This window comes from Stegostoma tigrinum, chromosome 12 (assembly GCF_030684315.1).
Source record: "Stegostoma tigrinum isolate sSteTig4 chromosome 12, sSteTig4.hap1, whole genome shotgun sequence".
Classification (NCBI taxonomy): domain Eukaryota; kingdom Metazoa; phylum Chordata; class Chondrichthyes; order Orectolobiformes; family Stegostomatidae; genus Stegostoma; species Stegostoma tigrinum.
In genome coordinates this window covers 70,941,954-70,968,847 of record NC_081365.1, presented here as the reverse complement: position 1 = coordinate 70,968,847, position 26,894 = coordinate 70,941,954, and the positions used below count along the sequence as shown (strand labels likewise).

The window sequence follows — 26,894 nt, the reverse complement described above, 5'->3', positions numbered from 1 at the left end:
TCACGGAACAATTGGTCCCTATGAAAGGTAGATTGGGGTGGGAGGAGAAATATCTCTTTGGTTGTGGGTCAGACTGTAGGTGGCGGAAGTGGCGGGGAATGATACGCTGGATGCAGAGTTTAGTTGGGTGATATGTGAAGACAAGGGGGAATTCTGACTTTACTTTTGTTGGTGGGAGGGAATGTTAAGGCAGAACTGTGGGAAATGCACGGTAAACTCACTCTACCATTTAATATGACCATGGTTGATCTTGAATTTTAATTACATTTTCCTGCTTGCTCCCTCATATCTCTTGATTCCATGAAGGACAGAAATCCATCTTGCAAACATTAGGACAGGTGACCAAAAGCTTGATCAAAGAGACACATTTTCAGGGCCATCTTAAAGGAAGAGATGAATGTTGGGAAGAACGTTGCAGAGGCTAGACAGCTGAAGGCAAGCTCACCACTGACGGGACAAAGGGAAGGTTCAAGGCAGGAATTGGAGGTATCTGGAATTCCCTGAGGTGCAGACTAGAAGGAGTTTGTATTGGTAGGAGACCATGAAGGGATTCAAACACGAGGAATATAGGAAGAGGAGTCAGCTATTTCATAAGAGATAGGAGCAGAATTAGACCATTTGGCCCATCATATCTGCTCTGCCATTCGATTTTGGCTGGTATATTTCTCAACCCATTTCCCTGACTTCTTCCATGATCCCCTTACTAATCAAGAACCTAATCCGTTGTTTAAGTACACTCAATGACTTGTCCTCCACATCCCTCTGCAGCAATAAGTTCCACAGGGTCACCAGCCTCTGGCTGAAGAAATTCCCCCTCATCCCTTCACTTTGAGGCTGTGCCATTGGGTTCTAGTCTCTCCTATGATGTGGAAGCATCTTTTCCATGTCCACTGTATCCAGGCCTGACAGTATTCGGTAAGTTTCAGTCAAACCTCTCCTATCTATCTGAACTCTATTTCGTACAGACCCAGACTCCTCAACCACTCCTCATATGACAAGTCCTTCATCCCCGGGATCGTTCTTACAAAATTCCTTCAAGAGCCGCACATCCATCCTTAAATACTGGGCCCAAAACAGTCAGCCCCTCAAACCTGCTCTGTCATTCATTTTAACTATATCTGATTTTTATCTTAACTATATTTACACAGTCTGGTTTCATACTCCTTAACATCATTGTATAACAAAAATGATCAAACTCTCTCTCTTGAAGTTTTTAATTGACCCAGTCTCGGCAATTTCTTGGAGAGTTGTGAGGCAAGTATTTTCACTACCCTTTTGTGTGAACATGTGCTTCCTAGTGACACCCCAGTTCTTATCTCAAGAATTCAGTCACCATAGGTAATAATTTCTCTCCATCGGTTTAGTTGACTCTTTTCCAGTCATATTAAACTCTATAAAATTACCTGCAATCCTTTCCACTTTCAATCTTCCATATTTGGGACAATACCCAAGAATAAAGCTTTTAAAGGCATGAGGGACTAAACGGTGCACTGTGTTCTGTATTTAATTGTTGATAAACCCTAGGTAAGAACAGCAAGATTTGAGATTCATCCAAATCTGTGGGAAATCATCAGGTATATAATTCATATCCGCAGCTTCTCCAAAAGTAGCACTGAGTATTGATATTGAACTTGGTGTATGGGTCTCCAAACCTTCTCTTTTTTTTAAAGCTATTCCAACATCTGCTAGAAGCTATGTGAAGCTGAAATATTGGGGAAAATGAAATCAAGGGTGCTGAAACCCGGAGTACACATGCCACTCCGAGCTGGTGGAAATTCAAAGTTAGCAGCTGTTAATTTCTTGGGAAGTTTGTTGACATATTTAATTATTTTGTCACTTATAGTTTTTTTTTTGAAACTCTTCTTTTCCCAGCAAGGAAAATTTCAGCCTGTGGATCAGGTAATAAAGGATGAAGATTTTCCCCGGTGCAGCAGCATATTGAATTGTGCAAAGGTTTTGCAATCGCTCCACCACATCACTGATGAAAAAGGTACCACGTTAGAACTCAGGAACTGCTTGTGAATCCTCTCTTTCTTACCTTAGCCACCCACTGCTGTTACCTTTACTTGGGGGTAGTACCATCTTATCCCTAATTCCAACACTTAGCTTCGTTAAAGGTTTATCTCAAGGATTGAAATACAGCAAACATGATTTGAATTGGCCCTTACTGATCAAAGGTTGATAGTCTCTTTGTGAGAATTTTAAATTTCTGTTGCCTTCAGTGTGATTAGTATGCACTGGACTTGAAACACAAACTTTCATATTGCTGTAAAACATCAGATGGCAACATTTTGAAGAGAGCAGTGTGCAATTTCGCCACCCCCCCTCACCCATGTTGAGAGCAAGGTTAACAAAACAGAGTATCTGAGACTGTATTAATATGGGCTAGAGTACATGAGCAAGCAACTAATGTTGTCTTTGTACAAGTTCAGTGCGAACTGGAGTATTGTTCCGAGCCACTTTAGGATGGATGCAAAGGCACTAGAGAGAGCACAGAAGAGATTTGTGAGAATGGTTCCATGGATGATGAACTTCAGTATTCCAGGATGGATTAGAGAAAGTTAGGGCTGTTTTCCTTGGAGAAAAGAAAGATGAGAGGAGATTTGATAGAGGTATTCAAAATCATGAAGAATTTGGACAGAATAAATAGGGAGAAATTGTTCCTGTTAGTGAAAGGATTGAAAACAAGAGTGCACAGTAATTGGCAAACCAAGCAAAAGTGGCATAAAAAGCGTCTCTTTCACAAAGTGAATGGGTAAGGTCTGAAATAAATCAGCTGAATACAGTGTGGGCAGCTTCAATTGAAGGAGCGAAAACAAAATTGGACTTATATAAAAAGGAGGTATGTTCTCGGCCTGAAACGTCAGCTTTTGTGCTCCTGAGATGCTGCTTGGCCTGCTGTGTTCATTCAGCTTCACACTTTGTTATCATGGATTCACCAGCACCTGCAGTTCCTGTTGTCTCTTGCTCATGTTGGGCCCTGGACAAAATGGAACAAGCTGTGCCCTGGGAATGTTGATTTTCATCACTGGAAACAGCTTTTTTTTCCAGTATTTATTTACCTCGCATATTTTTGATTATCTTCTGCTAGTCATGATACCCAATTAACATTTAATTTATGGCTTTTCTTTCTTCAACCTCCAGAAATTTGTAATCAGAAGTTTTATAAATACAATCAAGAGAAAGCACTTGGGTGGCTAAGGAAAAAGGTAATTTTTTCATTATGTAAGTTAAGGTTCTATAAAAATGGTCACATGCATTACTTTTTGACAGGCTCAAGGCTAGAGCTATGGATTTTGAGTTTTAATTTGTTCACAGATTGTAGATGTTGCTGGCTAAACCAGCGTTCATTATCCATCCCTAACTGTCCTGAAATATTGGTGGTCAGCTGCCTTCTTGAGCAACTCGAATCCTTGAGGTCTAAAGGCACCCAATACACAGTGCTGTAAGTAAGGGGTTTCCAGGATTTTGATCCGGCAAGAGTGATGGGACACCAATAATTCCAATTCAGGAGAGTAAGGTGGCTTGGAGGAGAAGGTGCAGGTAGTGCTGTTCTCCCCTCCTCCTGCTCCTTCTCCTCTCTTCTCTCTCTTCGCCCCCCCCCCCCCCCCCCCCCCCCCCCCCCCGCCATCTGCTGCTTTTGTTCTTTCTTGGCTGTGGGGATCATGACAGTTTGGAAGGTACTGTCAAAGGAGCCTTTGAGAGTTGCTCTTGTGCATTATATAGATAGTACACATTGCTGGCACTGTGCTGATGGTGTAAGGATTGAATGTTGAAGGCTTCAGTCTGCTTCATTGACACTCCAACTACATCATCCTGAGTAATGTTGGGATTCTTCAGTTTTGTTCAATTTGCACCCATTTAGACAATTGGGCACCAGGTCATAATGCTTCCAACATACACCTAGTGGAGGTAACCAGGCTTTGGGGAGGCGCAGGGTTCCTCGCCTCTGATTTGCTTTTGTAGCCATGGTATTTATATGCCTGATCTAGTTCTGATTCTGATCAGTGGTAAACCCATGACATTGGTAGCAGGGATAAAATGAAGATAATGCTTTTCAATATCCATGGACAATGGGTGGATTCTATCATGTTGGGAATGGCCAATGTCTACGATGTATGCAATGTCAATGTAGCTTGCCACATATCAGCTAAATATGGATGTTGTCCAGATCCTCCTGTACATGGGCACTGACATAAACACAGAAAATGCTGGAGAAACTCAGCAGAACTAGTGGCATTTGAGGAGAGAGAAACAGTTAATATTTTGAGTGCAGTACAACTCTTCTTTGGAACTGAAAGAACGTAATTGAACTGAAAAGTTAACACTGATTGTTTCCTGCTTACTGTTTGTCCTTTTGGGCTTGATCTCCACATATTATTTCTGAGATCATGGTTACCATTTATTCCATGTGGCCCATCTTCTTGTCCTGAACAAGAAATAGTAGTACTTCCTTCCTTATAGAAATTCCAGGCAATGCACATCCTGAAAGGCATCGACCTTTGTAACTTGCTTGTTTTGAAAAGTTTGATTTTGTATAAATTTCCTATGTGTTCTGTGATTCCCTTGATGCAATTGATTAAGTTTAGATTACCTACGTTGTGGAAACAGGCCCTTCGGCCCAACAAATCCACACCGCCCCTTGAAGAATCCCACCCAGACCAATCCCCCTATAACCTGCTCACCCCTGAACACTATGGGCAATTTAGCATGGTCAATCCACCTAACCTGCACATCTTTGGACTGTGGGAGGAAACCGAAGCACCCGGAGGAAACCCACGCAGACACGGGGAGAAGATGCAAACTCCACGCAGACAGTCGCCCGAGGCTGGAATTGAACCCAGGTCCCTGGTGCTGTGAGGCTGCAGTGCTAACCACTGAGCCACCGTGCCGGCTTTGTTTGGAAAAGCATTGACTCTATCTTTTAGGTTTATATTAGAGTATAGTGACCTGATTCAACACAATGGACGAATGTTTTTGGTATATTCTTCTATAGTGTAGGACTGAGTCTGCTAGGATTAGTTTTCAATTGTCATATTCTCACAGAGCTCAGCAGGGTATATACAGAGTGTTTTTCCTCGGTCTGTGAGTCTCTGTTATTGGCAGCTTTTATTTCAGATCTTTACCATCCGCATTACTTTACTGTTATTTGTGTTTTTATTTTCTTGTTTTAGTTGGGGCCGGTGATTATACAGAGTTGAAGCATTTGCATGCACTTGGCCGTTAAGTTAATCCACACTGTGTTTGTGGAGCAATATGCTGTATTGATTGGTTGTGTTTCTTGCTCCATACAGGCTGAGCAGACTGTCAAAGCACTGAAGAACACTGGTCTTTCTGTTGGTGGAGGTGTGCAGTCCAGTATGCTGATTAGAAATAAAGCAGTTACAGAAGTGACTGAAGGTTAGTACGTTATTATTGATTAATACACATATTTGTGTTTTTGGTTGCAATCATGGATGAAACAGTGCATTAATCAATTTATATTTTTGATGAATACGTAAAGAACGAATAATAGGTACAGTTGTTGGTCATGTGAATTGAATACACATATTCATGATGTATGCAATAAATTTTAGCTTTTTGTTGGGAAGTACAGATTGGGAGCAATTGTTCCACAGAGAGTGCACAACAGACATGTGGAGACTGTTTAAGGAACAGTTGTTGCGAGTGATGCATAAATTTGTTCCTCTGAGACAGGTAAGAAGAGGTAAGATTAAGGAGTCTTGGATGACGGGAACAGAGCTGCTTCTCGTCAAAAAGAAAAAGGCAGCTTAAGTAAGGTGGAGGAAGCAAGGGTCTAGCACAGTTTTAGAGGATTATAGGCTTGCTCGGAAGGAGCTCAAAAGTGAACTGAGGATGGCCAGGAGGGGCCACGAAAAAGGCTTCACAGGAAGGATTAGGGAGAACCCAAAGGCATTTTACTCATATGTGAGGAATAAGAGAATGATCAGGGAGAAGGTAGGGCCGATCAGGGATAGCGTTGGGAGCTTGTGCGTGGAGCCTGAGCAGATAGGGGAAGCCCTAAATGAGTTTTTTGCTTTGGTTTTCACTAAGGAAAGGGACCTTGTTGTGAATGAGAACTTTGAGGAGCAGGGAAACAGGCTTGAACAGATCGAGATTGAGGAAGTTGATGTGCTGGAAATTTTGGCAAACATTAAGATTGATAAGTCCCCAGGGCCAGACCAGATTTATCCTAGGTTGCTCCGGGAAGCGAGAAAGGAGGTTGCTAAGCTGCTGGCGAAGATCTTTGCTTCCTCACTCTCCACGGGAGTCGTACCGGAAGACGGGAGGGAGGCAAATGTTGTTCCTCTTTTCAAGAAAGGGAATTGGGAAATCCCTGAAAATTACAGACCAGTCAGTCTTAGGTCTGTGGTCAGCAAGGTTTTGGAAAGAATTCTGAAGGATAGGATTTATGACTATTGGGAAAAGCATAGCGTGATTAAAGGGAGTCAGCATGGCTTTGTGAGGGGCAGGTCATGCCTCACAAATCTTATTGAGTTCTTTGAGGAGGTCACGAGACTGCTCAACCCTCGTCAACCTCTGGATGTGGTGTACATGGACTTCAGCAAGGCATTCAATAAGGTTCCCCACGGCAGGCTGATTCATAAAGTCAGGAGGTATGGGATACAGGGTGATTTGGCTGTCTGGATTCAGAATTGGTTGGCTGACAGGAGGCAGAGAGTGGTTGTAGAAGGTAAGTATTCTGCCTGGAGGTCAGTGCTGAGTGGTGTCCCGCAGGGCTCTGTCCTTGGGCCTCTGCTCTTTGTAGTTTTTATAAATGACTTGGATGAGGAGGTTGAGGGGTGGATTAGTAGGTTTGCTGATCACACAAAATTTGGAGGTGCCGTTGACAGTATCGAGGGTTATTGCAGGCTTCAGTAAGACATTGACAGTATCAGGAGCTGGGCTGAGAAATGGCAGATAGAGTCCAACCTGGATAAATGCGAGGTGATGCATTTTGGAAGGTTGAATTTAAAATGCTGAATATAGGATTAAAGGCAGAATTCTCGGCAGTGTGGAGGAACAGCGGGATCTTGGTGTTCAAGTGCATAGCTCCCTCAAAGTTGCCACCCGAGTGGATAATTTTGTTAAGAAAGCATATGGTGTTTTAGCCTTCATTAACAGGGGGATCGAGTTTAAGAGCCGCGAGGTTATGCCGCAGCTCTATAAAACCCTGGTGAGACCACACTTGGAATATTATGTCCCGTTCTGGTCGCCGTATTATAGGAAAGATGTGGAGGCTTTGGAGAGGGTGCAAAGGAGGTTTACCAGGATGCTGCCTGGACTGGAGGGCTTGTCTTACGAGGAGAGGTTGACTGAGCTCAGACTTTTCTCTCTGGAGAGAAGGAGGAAGAGAGGTGACCTTATCGAAGTGTACAAGGTAATGAGAGACATGGATAGAGTCGACAGCCAGAGACTTTTCCCCAGGGCAGGATTGACTGCCATGAGGGGTCATAGTTTTAAGGTGTTAGGAGGAAGGTATAGAGGAGACGTCAGAGGGAGGTTCTTCACCCAGAGAGTTGTAAGCGCATGGAATAGTTTGTGGTAGTCGTGGAAGCAGAGTCATTAGTGACATTTAAGCAACTGCTGGACATGCACATGGACAGCAGTGAATTGAGGGGAATGTAGGTTAGGTTATTTTATTTTTGGATTAGGATTATTCCACGGCACAACATCGTGGACCGAAGGGCCTGCACTGTGCTGTACTTTTCTATGTTCAATGTTATCATTGCACTTTACATCTCTGGTTATTGGTTTGCTGCTAAAATGGTGTGGAACAAAGAAATCACAGGGCATTCATCAGCAGTATTGTATAGAAAGGAGAGCTGTCATCATGGTGCTTTGGGAAACGAGAAATGCAATTGCTTCGCCACTTGCGAAGATCTGGAGTCGTACCTGAGGACTGGAGAGAGGCAAATGTAATTCCTCTCTTCAAGAAAGGAAATAGGGAAATCCCTGGCAATTACAGACCAGTAAGTCTCATGTCTGTCATCTGCAAGGTGTTAGAAAGGATTCTGAGGGATAGGATTTATGACCATCTGGAAGAGCATGGCTTGATTAAATGCAGTCAACACGGCTTTGAGAGGGGCAGGTCATGCCTCACAAACCTTATTGAGTTCTTTGAGGATGTTACTAGAAAAGTTGATGAGGGTTGAGCTGTGGATGTGGTGTATATGGACTTCAGCAAGGCATTTGATGAGGTTCCCCATGGTAGGCTCATTCAGAAGGTCAGGAGGAATGGGATACAGGGGAACTTAGCTGTCTGGATACAGAATTGATTGGCCAACAGAAGACAGCGAGTGGTAGTAGAAGGAAAATATTCTGCCTGGAAGTCAGTGGTGAGTGGTGTTCCACAGGGCTCTGTCCTTGTGCCTCTACTGTTTGTAATTTTTGTTAATGACTTGGATGAGGGGATTGAAGGATGGGTCAGCAAGTTTGCAGACGACACGAAGGTTGGAGGTGGCGTTGACAGTATAGAGGGCTGTTGTAGGCTGCAGCGGGACATTGACAGGATGCAGAGATGGGCTGAGAGGTGGCAGATGGAGTTCAACCTGGATAAATGCGAGGTGATGCATTTTGGAAGGTCGAATTTGAAAGCTGAGTACAGGATTAAGGATGGGATTCTTGACAGTGTGGAGGAACAGAGGGATCTTGGTGTGCAGATACATGGATCTCCTAAAATGGCCACCCAAGTGGACAGGGTTGTTAAGAAAGCATATGGTGTTTTGGCTTTCATTAACAGGGGGATTGAGTTTAAGAGTCGTGAGATCTTGTTGCAGCTCTATAAAACTTTGGTTAGACCGCACTTGGAATACTGTGTCCAGTTCTGGTCGCCCTATTATAGGAAAGATGTGGATGCTTTGGAGAGGGTTCAGAGGAGGTTTACCAGGATGCTGCCTGGACTGGAGGGCTTATCTTATGAAGAGAGGTTGACTGAGCTCGGACTTTTTTCATTGGAGAAAAGGAGGAGGAGGGGGGACCTAATTGAGGTATACAAGATAAAGAGAGGCATAGATAGAGTTGATAGCCAGAGACTATTTCCCAGGGCAGAAATGGCTAACACGAGGGGTCATAGTTTTAAGCTGGTTGGAGGAAAGTATAGAGGGGATGTTAGAGGCGGGTTCTTTACACAGAGAGTTGTGAGAGCATGGAATGCGTTGCCAGCAGCAGTTGTGGAAGCAAGGTCATTGGGGACATTTAAGAGACTGCTGGACATGCATATGGTCACAGAAATTTGAGGGTGCATACATGAGGATCAATGGTCGGCACAACATCGTGGGCTGAAGGGCCTGTTCTGTGCTGTACTCTTCTATGTTCTATGTTCTATGGTAATCTGAACTGATCAGAATGACCAACCCAAGCCATCAGGTGAGGATTCAACCAATAATTAAAAGCTCCAACATGGCAAAAGACACATGGCAAAGAAGCAAAGAGCAAAAGAGGGTCAGGGTGGAGCAGAAGAGCAGGGATTCACATAGACAGCACAGAGGAATCTTAGGGTATGGGACAGGGTCAGCAGGGAGTTTTGATGGAGAGTAGAGAAGAACAGAGGGTCCAGATCTCTTAGGGACGGGCGAATGGGGTGAGCAACAGTGAAGGGTCTAGGCCCACAATGTCAGCCTTTCTGTTCCTCTGATGCTGCTTGGCCTGCTGTGTTCATCCAGCTCTACACCTTATTATCTCAGATTCTCCAGCATCTGCAGTTCCTACTATCTCTGCACCAGTCATAGTATACCTACAGGGTGACAAATTTGTATTCAGAATTTTGCTGTTTTAGCCTCTTTGAAGAAGCACAGTCGCGTAGGTGCCACAAGAGTTCCCGACTTCTTTATTTCAGTGTCAAATGATTAAATTCAAGCCCAAATGAAACCTTTGAATGTGCTGTGGGAAACCACATAAATTCAACTATGTTTATTGTCTGCAAAAATAAGTACTGCGTTTGTTGCCAATTACACTAAACGGAAGGACTCAGCAGGCCAAGCAGCATCAGAGGAGCAGGAAAGCTGGCGTTTCAGGCCTAGACCCTTCTTCAGCTCTACACGTTCATCCAGCTGCACACCTTGTTATCTCAGATTCTCCAACATCTACAGTTCCTACTAACACTGAACGGAAGGCTGAGTTGTGTCGGTAGAAAGTAATAGAATGAATAATTCTATTGATATATGGATACCGAATGGCTTTAAGCCTTTATTTGAGCTTGGAAGTAGGCATCAATGCAGATGTTGTTTTCAATAACTGGACGGCTGTCAAATTATCCAATGACTGTGGCACAGATGGTAGGAATGCAAAGTCAGTATCTTGGTTGAGAGGCCAAAAGGAGTGATTTAGTATCTTTAGCAACTGGTTAAAAATAGAGTCAGGAGCATGAGAATAATGTTGAAGGTTTTTGACATTTTCTCACGGGTATCTTTCTAGCTCCCCCTTTTCTCGTTATGATGCCATATCTTAGGCTTTTTGTTTTATTTCAGACACTTTCAATTTTTTTATTCATTTGAGGAATGTGTGTGACATTAGCAAACAATGTTCTTTTTATTTGAGTGAGCAGAAAGTTTGTTTAAGTGCATTACCTATTTGAAATATTTTTCCATAGCTGTACAAACAATGTAAAGCAACACAGTTTTCAAACTGGCACATGGCTGTGTAGAATAGAGGAAACTGTTGATGACAAGCCCAGTGCTCATCAACCATCCTAATTACTGTTGCCGAGGTGGTGTTGAGTCTGTGTAATGAGTGCAGTTGAGGAGGGAGTTGCAGGGTTTTGGCCTAGAGGCAATGAATAAACAGTGATCTTGTTCCAAGTCAAGATCATGAGTGACTTGGAGGGGAAGCCTGCAGATGACGTTGTTCCTGGCCCTCGTCCTTCTGGATGGTGGAGGTCATGGATTTGGAAGATGTCCTTTGCAAGTAAATCTTGTAGATTGAACACACTTCTCTTGTACAGTATTGAGGACAAATTTGCTTGTGGTACAAAGAAAGGTAGGAAACAAGTTGTGATGAAGCAAAGTGTCATTCAAAGGATGCAGCTGGTTAACTGAGGGTGAAAGAAGCTGGCAGATGGAGTGTAATTTGGGAATATGTGACATTTATCAGAACTGAATAGGGGAGCAGAAAATTACTTTAGTAAACAGGAATTGCAGAGTGTTTCAATATAAAACAATCTGGGAGTCTCTATGAGTGAATTACAATAGGTTAGCACACAGATACAGCATGTAATTAAAAAGAGGAATGGCATTTGGCCTTCATTAACAAACAGTATCATGTTAAATGTTGCAATTGTTGAGAGAACATCTAGAACACTGTGTACACATTTGGCCCCTTTTTTAACTTAAGGGGGAAGTTACAATCATTTAAGGCTGTTCAGAGAATGTTTATTCACCTGATTCCTGGGATGAAGAGATAGAGGGAAGGTTGAGCAGGTTGGTGGCTGTACTCGTTGAGTTTAGAAGAATGCATGGTTACCTTATTGAAATATATATGATACTGTGGGAGAATGTTTCCTCTCGTGGGGAATTGCAGAACTAGGGAACACAGTTTAAGTGGGTCTTCCGTTTATGACAACGAGGGGGAATTCCTTCTCTCCGAGGATTGTTAGTTTGAAATTCTCTTCCTCGGAGAGTAGTGGTTAATCGTCTTTTCAGGCTTGAAAATATATTCAGACTTTTGATTGAGAAGGGAGTTTATTGTTACAGGGAACAGGATAGTGAATTTAATGCTTGAATCAGATCAAGCGTTGTCTTATCAAATAGCAGAACACATCCAATGTGCTGAATGGCTTGCAACGTGCTCTTGATTCTCAATAACTTGTGATCAGATGATGCAATGATGGTGGAAGGGTTGAGTGTTTAAAATGGTGGTGTGGGTGCTTATCTGCACTTCAGATATCATGGTCCATTACCTTTTGTAGATGATGGACAGGGAGTCAAGAGTTGTAACTCATCACAGAATTACCAGTCACTGAGCTGTTCTTGTAATCAGTGCTTAAATGTCTGGTCATTAATGTCCCCAGATATTAATGGTGAGGGATTCCTTGACGATAAGAGCATTAAGTGTAAGGAGAAGGTAAGGAAACGTCTCCTATCTGGAAATGGTCATTTTTGGCACACGTGTTGCTTGCCATTTATTATCCGAAACCTGAATGTTATTCGGGTGTTGTGCGCACAGACTTTTTTATCTGAAGAGTTATGAATGAAACTGAGCACTGTGATCATCAGCAAGGATTCCCACTTCTAAATTTGTGATGGAGGGAACAGATGAAAATTGTTGGACCTAGAAAACTGCCCTGAGGAGCTACTACAGTGATACCTTGTGAGTGAGGTGATTAATGTCCAACAAACACAACTGTTTTCCTTCATGCTAGAGCTTTCCCACAGATTTCTATTGACTTTGATATTAGTCAGACTTCTTAATGCTGTATTCAGTCAGATTGCTCTTTTCATGTTATGGGTCACAGTTCTCATCTCACTTCTTGAAGTCATCTCCTTTGTCCATGTTTGGACCAGCAAAGATGTTGCCGATGCCTAGAGTCCTAGCAGTATCCAGCACACTTACCATTTTGTCATATCCTGTGGAATGAATGAAATTGCCTGCAGCCAAGCACCTGAGATGGTGGTGATTTTAGGAGGATGATCTTTTCTCAGCTGCCTGGGGATCACATACTACCTCCTCCCAAATTCTCCATAGCTGCTGGTTAACCTCCTCCTGAAATCCACTCCCCACCTAATTCTCACCTTCCCAAGTGCACAATAATGATGCCAGCCGCCCTTTGTGTTCATCAATGCTGGGTCCCACTCCAACACCTGGCAACGTGCATTTCTAGTTTTTCCAGGACACCAGTTCTGCAGTTCCCACTTCGAACAGGATATGCAGAAGATTGGATCCAGTTGTCTTGGCATCTCAGCTACTGATTATTCCAAATCTGATTTTTTTTTTAATTATTAAGGCTTTTTGACTTTTACTTGTGCTGACAATCTGGCAAAATGTCTTTTAGAAATAGAAGCCCTAACAACTACTGAATATACTCATGAAGAAACAATCCACTAACCTAAAGCTAACCACCAAAAACTCCATCGATGAATTAGTTACCTGCTTGTAATTTGCTCACATTGCTGCTCTGTATTGTGGCATCACTTTTTTTTTGTATGAATATTGACCTGATTTTTTTTTTCTTCAGAGGACTACTTACGCTATGCTCATGGTTTGCTGTCAGATTATATTCCTGCAGATCTAAGTGTGGAGCTACTTAATTCCTTGGAGTAAGTATGTAAGGGTAAAACACTGATATATGGTTAAAAATTATTCAATCTTTGCCACTTTGGATTTATTTCTTCGCTTCAAAAAATGTTGGCTACGATTTTGATTATGCTAATAGAGCACATTCGCGACTACGTTCACTGTACAGACTTGCTTGGGTAAACTGTGTTGTCAATTATAAAGGTGCCACCTGTAACTTATTGTACTATTCTGGAAGGTACAGTAAGTATTGGAACAACATCAAAGGTTTTAATAGGGCCTTGGATGTTGAAATGTATCCCATGGTTTTTCACAGGACTATGCTAACAAACTCTGACAATGTTGATAGTAAGACACGATCGAAGCTTGGTAAAGGGGTTGGTTTCAAGTAGCATTTTGGAGGTGGTGATGAGAAGCAGTGGAAAGATTTAGGTAGAGAGTTCCGGAACGTGGAACACAAATGGCTGAAGGCATAGCTACCAGTAGTGATGTTATTATTAGAACAGAGATTTGCAGCAGGCAGGAGGAGCATAGAGATCCTGGAGGTGTGTAGGACAGGGGAACGTAAAAGACATAAGGATTAGGGGTTAGGTGAAAGCAAGGATGAAAATTTCAAGGCATTTGTGGACTGTGAAGCTGTAGGCCAGCAAACCTTGGTGATAGTGAGCAGAGGTTGTTGTAAATTGGAAAGGAGACAACACTGTTTGAGATGAGCTGGAATTTATGGAGGAGGACACCTCTCCAGTAGCAGTTAAAGTTAACGGAGGCACAGTTGTTAATTGTGGCAGCAGTTTTACTGAGACCATGATGTAGCCAGGTAATGTTGCATAGGTCAACGTAGGCATTCTTAGTGATGGTACAGATGTGGTCTGAACCCATCTCAGGATTTGACACAAGACCAAGGCCACCAAACAGTTGCCAGGGCTGGGAATAGAGTTGGTGGAGAGGAAATAGAGTTTCTTGAATTATAGTTCTGCTTTCTCAAAATTTAGTGGGCGGGAATTTCTGCTTATCCAACACTAGATGGCAGACAAGCTCTGGCAGAATTCAGGACAGTGGCAGAATCGAGAATGGCAGTGGTGAGGTCGTACTGGGTACCATAAACTTGTGCTGAAAACTAAAGTTATGTTCTTAAATGATGCTGAGGAATGACATAGAGATGACAAATGGGTGGCACTAAGAATAAACCCTTGAGGGACTCCCAAGAGTGGCAGGGTGGTAGCAGGAAGCGAAGCCATTGAATTCTCTGCCTATGACTGGATTGAGAGAGAGATACAATGGAACTAAGCAAGTCTCGCCTACCTGGCTGTTGATGGAAATTTATTGGGAAGAGAATGATGGGATCGTTGCCATTAAAGGCTGTAGGCAGATCAAGAAGTATGAGGATGGATATCATGCTACACTCAGTCGCTTTGGATTTCATTTGTGATGCAAAAACGAAATGTTGTGGAAGATATAATCTGACATAGAGACAAAAATTGCAGGAAATGCTCAGCAGATCTGGCAGCATCTGTAAATGCACTAACAGATTTTCTGTTTCAGGTCCATGATGTGTTCTGACAGAACATCACAGATCTGAAAAATGAGCTCTCTTTTCATCTTCTCGGACACTACCAGGCCTGCTGAGTATTTCCAACATTTGCTGCTTTGGAATAATAACTGCACTACCATCTTAAATTGACTCTGAAGCTTTCTGAGACATTCTGAGGTCATGGAAGATGGTTTGTTTAATTCTTGCTTTAACAAAACTGCTGAACCACCTTTAAACTACAGCCCCACTCGTGACGTTAATATTCGTAACTTCTGTGGTATTTGCTTTTATATTAATATTTATGTTTCTGTTTGTTAGATTGCCAGCTGTTTCAACAAAAACCGCAGTGGGTGAGCCACCATCAAAGGTTTGTTTCTGTTTTATCAGTCACTGTTTTTGCTGTTGAAGGCATTTTATAAAAATCCTGCAGCAGTAGCTTGTAACACACTTATTCTCTCAATCACTCTTTCATTTCCTACCATCATGACATCCGAACAACTAAAATCACTAATCCCAAATCTACCACCTGATGTAAATAAAGCTAAATTGGTGCTGAATTAACATACAATGCAGAAAGACTACAGAATTGTCTTGTCTGTTATTTCACTTGTTTGTAAAAACACCCATAAAAGGCTCTGTTCCCAATGTTCATTTTTCTGAGAATGAAAGATTGTGTTCTCCACTGTGTAACAAACCTATTTTCTTACTAACCTTAATCAAAAATGTTCCCAGTAGTATGTAAATGAGGAATCGCTGATGACTAGCACAAGCAAAAATACTGTTATCTATTTTTTAAAAAATCATCCCTATACTAATGTAATTCTGACTTAAATGTTTGGTAACTTCATATTAAAGTAAGGTTTAATGCTCAATGTTCTGGAATTGAAGGATTTCTTCAAGTATTTGAAGAGCTTGCATGCCCACTGCTGATCTTATGTTCTTGTATAACATAATTTCCGATGTTTGGAGGGGAAAAGAATGGCTCCACAGCAGGAAAAGACACTGCTTTATAGTAAGTTTTCGCTGGTTGTGTGGATAAGATTTTGTTCTGTAAAACCATTTAGTTTAATATCTGCTTAAAGGTCACTTAAATGCATGAGTTGTCTGAAATTGGCACTTGAGTGAGATCCACCCATCATGCGTTTTAGAGATTGTTTTGGCAAAGAGCTTTTCTTTTCCTGAAATGAAGCTCACATTATGTCAATGCTGCACACCTTGTTGAACAAAAACCTCGTAAACTGCCATTACAGAAAAGGAAACTATCAGACAAACCAGTGGAGGCTGAAGAGGACTATACCAAGTTCAACTCTGATTCAAAGGAGAAAAAGGTGAGAAGCTTCCTCATTTGATACTCTTCCAGCTGTGTTATTGTTTTAACTGCACTTAACATCAGGATCTGCAGGGAAGTTGCATTTCAAGTATTTTAGATACCAGAATGTATTCTGTTGGCTTTGAGAAGCTAATATGCAGTACTGAGCTACACAGTCCAAATTCCCAGATTCCTTTCCTATTATAAGAAAAAGTAGAAAATTGTAGTAAGAATAACCTGTTGAACAGATTGAGCCTGTATCTCGACAACATTTCCCTGCTCTCTCCTTGGATTTCTAGACACTATGTGTCAAAGGGTATATCATTTTCTTTCTTAAACATATTCAGTAACTTGGCCTCCACAACCTTCTGCATTGGCAAATTCCAGAGATTTACCGTCACCTTCTGCGTGAAGACGTTTCTCCTATTCTCAGTCCCAACTGGTCTGCTGTGTATCCTGAGAGCATTGCCCTATTGTCGACCACCACCACCATCCCCTACACCCCCACAGCCAGAGAGAGGACATCATCCCCGTGTGCAGTCAGCCCATTGAATACAAGCCAAGTGACCCCCATTTCTCTTCACATGGCAAACCCAACCTCTCTTTTCATGGCAAACCCAACCTCCCTTCGCATGGCAAACCCAACCTCCCTTGCATGGCAAACCCAACCTTCCCTTCGCATGGCAAACCCAACCTTCCCTTCGCATGGCAAACCCAATCTCCCTTCGCATGGCAAACCCAACCTTCCCTTCGCATGGCAAACCCAACCTTCCCTTCGCATGGCAAACCCAACCTTCCCTTCGCATGGCAAACCCAACCTTCCCTTCGCATGGCAAACCCAACCTTCCCTTCGCATGGCAAACCCAACCTTCCCTTCGCATGGCAAACCCAACCTTCCCTTCGCATGGCAAACCCAACCTTCCCTTCGCATGGCAAACCCAACCTTCCCTTCGCATGGCAAACCCAACCTTCCCTTCGCATGGCAAACCCAGCCTCCCTTCGCATGGCAAACCCAAGGAATCAGTCTCGTGAGCCTTTGCACACTGTCTGTGGCAAGTATATGTTTCCTTGGGTAAGGAATCCAAAATTGCTCTCTGTATTGTAAAACTGCAGCAAGACTCCCTTGCTCCTGCACTCAAGCCTTCTTGCAATGCAAGCCATATATCATTCGCCTTTTTTAACTGCTTACTGTACCTGATGCTTGCTTCCAATGACCGTTGAACAAAGACGCCCAGGTACATCAACATTTTCCAATCTATCACTATTTAAATAATACTCTACCATTGGTTTGCCAACTGAAGTGGACAGGATCACACTTCTCCTCCATGTTATGCTGCATCTGTCATATCTTCACCACTTACACAATGTCCCTAAGTCGCCTTGAATTCTTTGTTTTCTCCTCCCAATTCTCAATTTTTCCTAGTTCTGTGGCATTGCCAAATTAAGGAAATATTACATTTGATTCCCTCTTCTAAATTTTGATACATACTGTGAAAAGCTGCAACCCAAGCACTGATTCTTGTGGTAACCCACTAGTCACCACCTTCCCTTCTAAAAATTACCCACTTATTCCTTCTTTGCTACCTTATTCTCAGTCCATGCCGGTATATTACCCCCAATTCCACATGCTTTAAACTTGCACACCAATCTCTTATTAGGGACTTTATCGAAAGTCTTCTGAAAATCCAGATACACCACATCTGTTGATTCTCATTCTCTATCCTGCTTACGTCCTCAAAAAAAAACTCCAGTAGATTTGTCAGGCATGATTTCTCTTTCATAAATCCGTGTTGACTTTGTCTAATCCCGTTGATGTTTTCTAAGAATCCAAAGATCCCAGGTTCCCTCCCCAGTCATTGTGAAGCTAAACCCAGCCTGGAGTTAATTAGCTTCATTGCACCTGAACTAATGAGGCACTGGTCTTTGACCATCCTGATAGTCAAACTTCATTCAAATAGTTTGCAATCCCTTTAAAGAATTTGTAAAACTGTTAATATTTAGGAGTGGGAGCTTATATAGCTATGGGAAACAACAGACTTTAGAAGCACAATATAATCCTCAACAAGGTTTTCTGCAGGCTAAATTGTAGCCCTGTTTTATTTCGGTGAAACAGTGATCTCCATAATCACAGCTGTTGGACAGTGATTTTTGATGAAAGTCAGGCATGCGATCTTTAGTTTGATGAAGCATTTTATAAGAGTTTACCTAAGACTGGCATATCTTCTTGAAATGTTCTAATTTTGAAACCTGCTAGTTATCACTTTCAATGCATTACAAGTTTTCTGCCAGTGGCCTTGTCTGAAGTTACAAAAGATGAAATAAGTTGTGGGAGACTTAGGTCGGGGAGGAAGTTAGCTGGAGAGTAGTGATGTTTAATACCATTAGATACTAAAGAGGATACTCTCACCCAGGGGAAAGACAAGAGCAGGTTTTGGAGGCTTTAGGAAATGAGTTACTAAAGCCAGCCAGAAAGTGTGCAGCAACCAATAAGATCTTGGGCTGTGTTACCAGAAGAAAGAGTCTAGAAGTGGTGATAGTTTGCACAGAATTCCAACTGGAGGACTAAGTACAGGCCTGGGCACACTTTTACATATTATTGGAGAGGCTGTATTGAAAGGCAACTAAATTGATCAATGAGATTGAGCATCTGATTAATGAGGCAATAATAGAGATGTTGGGGTTATTTCACTTTGCAATAAAACCTTTCAACATAAAGTCCAAGAAGTTTTTATGAGGTGTACAATTTTCAGAGCCAAACAAAACAAACTACAATGCCCTTATGTGGAATGCTGCTTGTATGACATTAATTCATCCCCTTGGGATATGAGCCATCATGAAAAACAGCAAGTACAGATGGATCATATATTTACTTAAAATCCTGGAATTCTTTTGAAAGAATTGAAGGCAAAGTAAAAGGACACAATCTTGAGAAAGAGATACATTTTAATGCATTACATTATACATGAGAGTGCCCTCTGAAAGATGTCCTGAACATGGTCACAGTATTGGCACCTTGGTGGAAATTGTGAACTGCATTAGAGCGAGGGCACTTAGTCATAATTTCCTCCTTTAAGAACTCCAGTGAATATGTGAGCTCAGAGATGCAATTTGCACACATCTTTGGAGATGCAGGAGCAAGAAAGTAATTTTCTGGAATTGTGGAATTCCAACTGGGAATGTGACCTTTTTTGTGTGGATATTTTGACACGTTACATTAATGTAAAGTGAAGCTGCAGTTCAAGAATGTGTGCATAATCATGTTGTATTCTGCTGCTTTTGAAATCAAGTCAATCATGCTGTCAAAACATGTGAAGAGCTTCAAGTTTGCTGATGTAGCAACACAAATATTTAGAAGTGCTGCTAAAGTAGAGAAGTACAGCAAAATTTGGAGTGTTAAATGCCCTTTGTTTCCGTGATGAGAAGAGTCAGGAGCTCATGCTAACTGTGCTGTCTCTTGATTATGGATAGCCCTTTGAGAATTAGAAGTTGAGTTCATTGATCTTTGGTACCCTTCTACCTTCCAACAAAAAAGAAAACTGTATGAGTTTTATACCTCTGTGAATGAAACTAGGATCCCAAATATCTGCCACATGGTACAGAAATTCTCTATTTTGTTCAGCTTCACCTATGTATGCAATCAAATAATTTCTGAGCTGAAATATAACAAATCTTGCTATAGGTCCCAGGTAGCTGACCAACACCGAAGCTAGTTTATTGTGTATTTTTACAGCAAGAATTACATCAGACCTTGAAGCCACTGGAAAGAGGGGTGACAATCTGCATTGTTCATATTTAGGCAAGAACTGTTTGAAACAGAATAGGTTTGGTTTCATTATTGTAACATGTCGTAATGGTGGTTTAGTTACAATAAGATTTGTTTATTTCTACAAAAACATATTTTGACACTGGTTTGAATAAATTTTGATAATTGTGACAGATGGAGAATTACTGATGATTCAGCAAAACTAATAATATTTAAATGCAAAGCAGTTATCAACAAAGAAACAAGTATGCTTTTATGTAGTGCAGTACACTGAAAAGTTTTAGATGCAATATTGTTTTTCCCAGTGGGGGCAATATATACACATGGTAAAATCAGCAGCAACTGGATACTGCAATTTTCTAATAACATTTGTTGAATGCAAAAATAAAATTTGTCATCTTTGTTTGATCATGAATTCTTGACCGTTTATGGCACCCCCACACCATTGTTGGAGCCAGAGGTGGACCTGAAGCCAAAACATTTGCCCTGCTATGGATTAAAGAGCCGTGGCAGAGGGACTGTAAGATTGGTTCTGGGACAGAAAGCAGAAATTAGTCATGACTCGTGGACCAGAATTCCACCTTCTTCAGAGATTGAAAGCAGGGCCACTGGTCTTTTTGATGTGTAGTCATGAAATAGACATGGGGAGAAAAGGAAATAAGTTCAAAAACATGAAAATGCAATAAGCAATGAGGAGGATAAAGTAATAGATTTTGGAAGGACGTAGACAAGCAAAATGGGAAGGCACGCAGAAGACGTGATTTAGTAAAGGATTGTGAACTGATATATTTTGGTATGAATGACGAGAGGCAATATAAGTGACGTGGTGCAGGGGCAGAGATTCTTCAGGATATTTGCATACACATTTTTGAAGGTAGCAGGAGAACTGTTATAAAAGCAGGTGAGATTCTTTGCACTATTAATAGAAGCATAAGAGTAAAAAAAAAGTAAGGAGGTGAGTTAAGCCTTTATAAAAAGAACTCTGGCCAGGTCTCACCTTTGCTCAGTTCTGAGCACCATACATTTGGGAGGATGTGAAGCTTTGGGGAAAATCTTCACTGGAATGCTACTGGCAAGGATACCTCGGTTATATCAAAAGACTTGAAAAACTGGAGCCATTCTCTCAACTTTTAGGCTTAGACGTTTTTGGGATGTTTTGGCTGAAAGGGTGGAAGTAGGATTTTAATTTTTTTTTCTCTATCTGTTGAGCCACATTTTAACACATCTTTGGGGCAAGTGGGACTTATAACCCAACCTTCTGTCGCAGTGGTATGGATTCTCCCCTGTCACGAGATATATTGGAAGCAAATTCAGTGGAAACTTTTGAAAGTGAATTGCACATATATATTTCACTGAGACCTGGAAAGAAGAACAAGACGTGGTTAGGATGGTGGAAAAATGCGTGGACGTACAAGTAATGGATAACCCTTTCAAAGAGCCAGGAGAAGCACAAAGGAGTGAATGGCCTCTGTCATGCCACCAGCCTGTGATGCTCCTGAATATTACCGAGGATATATTGCTTCACGACTTCTCACATGCATCCTCATCAACTTCAAATTCCATTGCTGGATCTCTTTCACAGCACATTAAAGTTTGATAACACCCCTGCAGTAAGGTTCAATTACAATCCCTTTTGTTTAGCAGGGGCCAGATCTTCACGTTATGATCTGTATTGATTGTGAGAGATGTTTGAAACTGTGATGGGGTATAACATGAACATTCATCTGGAAAGGACTGGGTGATTGAGAGGATGGATTTAGAAGGTCTGCGTCATGTTTGATCAATTTCATGGAATCCTGTACTCTGGTTGTAATGTGAAGTAAAAAGGATTATGTTTGTCCACCACTCCCCACCAGTATAAAAGAAGATGGAGTATGTTCAGAAGTAATGTATTGGAATAATATAGCTTACAGGGTTAAATTATGAAGGTAGAATACACAATTATGCTAATATTGCATTGAGTTTAGAAGATTAAGACGTATGCTGTTTAATATTATAGGAATTTGTTAGAACAACTGTCATCTGTTCTGTTGTGGGAAAATCTAGGGCATGATTGCCATAAGATGACGACCACGATGGTTCACAAGAATGCAAGTTTAAAGAGAACAGGGAAAAGAGGTTTAAAAAATCCTTTGCGACAGAAAGTTAAATGAGGTTAATATAATTTTTGAAGGCTGTGGTAAATTTGAAGAAGCTGAATATTGAATTTTTTCATTGTTGAAATCTTGACCAAGAGGACAGAGACCAGGTTGATAGATGAGAATTTTCTTCTTGCAAACAGGGCTGGAGAATTTGAAAGGGAAGGATATAAAATGATGCGGAAGACAGATGGGGGTGACAATTTTGGAATGCTCAGTTCTGCAGTACATCCTACAGCATATATTTCCAAGAACTGTGTTATGCAGAATGCTTCAACTGACCCAGAAAATCAGTACCCAGTGTCAGCTCGTTGGTAATGTGATAAATAAAATCAACATTAATCACCAGATGAGCGCAATGCTTTTGTTTTATAGAGCTTTAAATAATGTAAGTTTTTAAGTACTGCAACCATTTTTAAAATTTTAATACTGACTGTTGCTTTTTGTCTTCAGCCCTCCAAAATGACAGCTGCACAAAAATCTTTGGCAAAGGTTGACAAGAGTGGAATGAAAAATATATCGACTTTCTTTGCGTCAAAGAACAAAGCAGCAACAAAGTCGACATAATGTTTTGGTGAATTCTTCCTGTACTTTTTTAAACAAAATTAAAAAGAAATTTGTTTTTTAATGTTTTGGTTTGTATATTATTGCAGCACCTGGCATTTTTGTATTTGAAAATAATATAGACCACTTTATTATGAGCACCTAAATTTTACTATCTTCTCGCTCAGGCAGATTATATGCACACAGCCCCTTTTTAACGATTTGGTTATATGTTATTAAAAGATTTGTGACTGGTAGTGTCTCACGTTGCCTTACTGGCAGTCCGAGTGTACGATTATAAGCTAGATTTTCACCCTACCTGACTCCTTTGAAGTCAGACAACTGGAACACTACCTTGATTTTGCTTCCAGGAGCCACTCACCTATTTTTAAGCCAGTGAAATTACACAATTTCTGATCAGTCTGCGACTTTGCGGTCATTTTCAAGAAAACCCTGATTATGATGGAGACGTCCCATTCACTTGAGATGCATTAGTGGTCGCTTCCCATTCCTTGTTTATGTCAAGCTAATGCTCAGTTCCCTTCTTCCTATTGGTTGAGTATTTGTAAAGCTGTTTGAGTTGCTAGTGTAATAGCATTTACCACTGATTAAATGCATTCGAGGAAAAAATATCAATCATTGAAAAATTGGGTACAAGTGCCCCTGTTTGCAAAATAGCATGACGTTTTACTGCGCACACTCCTAAATTCTCCTTTCTCCACATTATGTGGTAGTAGTTCCAGAGGAAGCATTGTTTTCAGATCCACCTTCTAAGGCCACTTAAGGATCTTGCAGCTTTCAATCAAGTTATGCCTTACTCTTCTAAACACCAGTGGATACAAGCCTGGCCTGTGAAACCTTTCGTCCTAAGACAGCGCATTCATTTTAGAATGAGCCTGGTAACCGTTTTTCTGAACTCTAACCAATGCATGTGCATCCTGCTATTAAATAAGTTGACCAAAACTGTGCACAGGACTCTACACTATTTGTATAACTGAAATATAACCTCACTATGGTTTTCAAATGATTCACCTTACAATAAATGATAATATTATTCACTTTCCTAGTTACAGACCGTACATGCGCACTAAACTTTTACATTAACTTCCTAGCACAGCCAGTTCCTCTGGCCATTGTGTATCAGAGCTCTACAATCTCGTATCTTTTAGATAATGTGCTTTTTAAAAAAAATTTCCCGCCAAACTGGACAGTCTCATGTTTTCCCATATTATGCTGCATTTGCGTGATCTTTGGCCTCTTTTTCTGTTATACAGTCCCAGGCCCTTGGGCAATGCTCGTCCATGCCAACTAGGTTTCCTAAACTGAACTAGTCCCATTTGCGGGCATTTTGCCCATATCCCTCTAAACCTTGCCCATCGATGTATCTGCCCAAATGTCTTTTAATTGTTAATCTGTCTATTTCATTTCGTAACCTCATGCTCTCTTAACCACTATTTGTCTTTGTCATCAGCAAATTCAGCAACCATATTTTGGTACCCTTCGTCCAAATTGCTCATTTAAATTGGAAAACCTTTTAAAGTTTTGCAGTGATAGCCAACCAGGAAATGACCCATTTATACTTACAGTTTCCTGTTAGCTGGCCAATCTTCTTTCCCTGTCAATATGTAACCCCCTTCACTACGAGCTCTTAATTCATGTAATAAGCTTTGATGTGGTACCTGATCAAATGCCTTCTGAAAAGCAGTGTATAGTGCATTCTTTGATGCTTCATGATCCACAGCCTGCATTACTTATCTGAAGTAATGCAGTGCATCAGTCAAATGTGATTTTCCTGTCGCAAAACCATATTTCTACCTGATTACCATGAACCTTTCATAGTATCCTGTTACAAACTCTGTAACAATTGGAACTAACATTTTTAGCTTTCTCCAGTACTCTTTCTGTGTTCCCAACAGGGTTCAACAATATAAGAGCATGGTTGCTTTATCATTTGAGGACCGAGACTTAACGTTGATCCATGCCTTTGGAACTGGGTCATTCTGTGTTCTTTCCATTCTATGCAGTCTTCTGACCTGCTCCTTGTCTTTGCACCAAGATGTGCTTTTTCTTTGATACTATCTTTAAACATCTTAGTTGACAATGGATGCTGTTGCATCTCTTCGATCTTTTCCTTCTGGTTGGAATATATTTTGGGTAGCCTGACATGGCTCCTTAAGTGTCTGCTCCTGCATCTTAATTTACCTAATACAGAGACTATTGCTTTTGAGTTCTTTATTAATTTCGTGTCTAGCTCGTGCTGACAGTGCTTGTCCTGCCTATTCCACCGGTATTTACATGGAGCACAACAATCAAATCTTCCGTCGTTCACTATCAATCTCTTTAACTTACAAGGGAAAGCCTATTTGCTCGTGCCAGACTACTATTCCTCGTGGCTAGGAGCTAACCATCTTCACACTACGACAGCAGAGACTGATAAACTTCCAGGAAAAAAGCTAAACACAAATGGGGTTCCAGCTGATGTTGTTTCGAGTAATAGTCTGCAACTGGTGAATGAAAAATTTAAGAAATTCACAACCGAATTCGGAATGAATTTGTAAACATTAGTTCTCCTTTTCATCCAGAGTCTGATGAAGAAGCTGGTGGGAGCAGATGCTGGAATCTGTACTGAAAACAAAAAAATGCTGGAAACCACAGCAGATCAGGCAGCATCCATGGAGAGATAGCAAGCAAATGTTTCGAGTCTAGATGACTCTTCGTTACAGCTCTGATGAAGAGTTATCTAGATTCGAAACATTAGCTTGCTGTCTCTCTGAAAAACCTGGTAGAGTAGTGAAAACCATGAAATGTTGGTGACTAAGAGTGGTGATCAGCTTCATTGATGTACAAAGCAACACCCTGGAGTAATGTATATTTACCAAGAGACAGGCATATGTGCTGAAGGCTAAAAACTCAAATTCCATTTACAGCAAAACCTCAAACTAAATGCCGCATCTCAAGAGCTCAAGCAAATAAGAACAATTGAGAATGACCAAAAGAGAACAGAGAGGAGCCAGTCTAATTCCAGGTGTAAAACAAAGGCGTCTTATCAATTTTTGACCCAGTTCCGAAGGCATGGATCAACGATAAGTCTCGGTCCTGAAATGAAAAAGCAACCATGTTCTTATATTGTTGAACCCTGTTGGGAACATTCAGAAGGAACAGAAAAACTTTAAGATTACTCGAGGCAGCAAAGAAATAAGTTATAGCTAGTGAGAAAAGAACTGTGGTGATTACCTAGCAGAATGACAAACATGTTACAGAACTGATTGAAGACCATCAATGATAAGAAGAACACCAGGGTGAGTTACAAAAGTAGCATACTCATCGGATCTGTGAAGTTCAGACTTTGTCAGAGAGGGTGGGAATGTAAACGAGTAAAGGACGAGTTAGATAATGCTAATGTAAAAGTTGAGAGAATCTTGGGGCGATGGAGGTGTTGTGGTATAAAGAGAATGGATATCATCATGCAACGGTCATATATATCACAGTGTAACAAAGGTCAGTAGTCATGAACAAGAGACTATGAGGAAAGGATGGAAGAGTCTGTACTCATGTTATTGTGGCTAAACTAAATCTTCAGTCTGCCACTGCTGCCAGCATGTTGTATGCTCCAAGATGGTGGCAGCGTAGGGCACTTCGTCGGAGATTGTCCGCTCCATTCGTTTCTGTCTTGTTATTTTTTACTTTCTCTCTCAGCAAAGCTTTTCTTCAGTCCAAGCCTCAGGGCCTGGTCTGTTGGCAGCTTGTGGCGGTCGCTCAATCCATTGCCTCAGCAACTCGTGGCAGTGTCTCGGAATATCAGCCTTGGTCATATTGAATGGCGGAGCAGACTGGAAGGGCTAATGGCCTACTCATGCTCCTAATTTCCACATTGGTTCATCTAGGCCATGGTTTTGGAAAGAGTTGCTGCAGTGGATGGTACACACTGCTGCAACAATGGAAGGAGTGATGGTTGAAGGTGTTTGATGGGGTGCTGATCAATTGAACTGCTTCGTCCTGGTTCGTGTTGAGCTTATATTGCTGGAGCTGCACTTGATAATTGGCCTCCAACAACTGCAACCATCTTCCTTTGTGCTACGTATACCTTTGAGTTCAATTTTGCTGGCGCTGTTTGTGATCCTCCAATCAGTCAAATGCTGCCTTGATGTCAAAGGCAGCGACTCTCACCCATCTTTGGAATTCAGCTCTTTTGCCTATATTGGGACCAAACCCTGTAAAGAGGCCAGTAATTGAGTGGCCCTGGCAAAACCCAGACTGAGCATCAATGAGATATTTGCTAAATAAGTGCTTCTTCATAGCACCGTTGACAACACCTTCTATCACTTTGCTGATGCCACTGAGACTAGACTGATTGGACAGCAATTGGCCAGGTTGGATTTG

The 26,894-nt window shown here is 41.4% G+C and overlaps 1 protein-coding gene across 1 annotated transcript in view; it reads left to right on the top strand.

Annotated features, from left to right (window-relative positions):
* rnaseh2b (ribonuclease H2, subunit B) overlaps nucleotides 1-22,556 on the top strand; it is a 33,779-nt gene extending 11,223 nt beyond the window's left edge. Inside the window, exons 5-11 of the mRNA XM_048540140.2 lie at nucleotides 1,873-1,990; nucleotides 3,145-3,209; nucleotides 5,295-5,400; nucleotides 13,172-13,253; nucleotides 15,080-15,128; nucleotides 16,012-16,089; nucleotides 22,425-22,556. Of these exons, the coding sequence (XP_048396097.1) occupies nucleotides 1,873-1,990; nucleotides 3,145-3,209; nucleotides 5,295-5,400; nucleotides 13,172-13,253; nucleotides 15,080-15,128; nucleotides 16,012-16,089; nucleotides 22,425-22,538 (612 nt within the window). The 3' untranslated portion in view covers nucleotides 22,539-22,556. The remainder of the gene's footprint in view (nucleotides 1-1,872; nucleotides 1,991-3,144; nucleotides 3,210-5,294; nucleotides 5,401-13,171; nucleotides 13,254-15,079; nucleotides 15,129-16,011; nucleotides 16,090-22,424) is intronic.
* The last annotated feature ends 4,338 nt before the right edge of the window (nucleotides 22,557-26,894 follow it).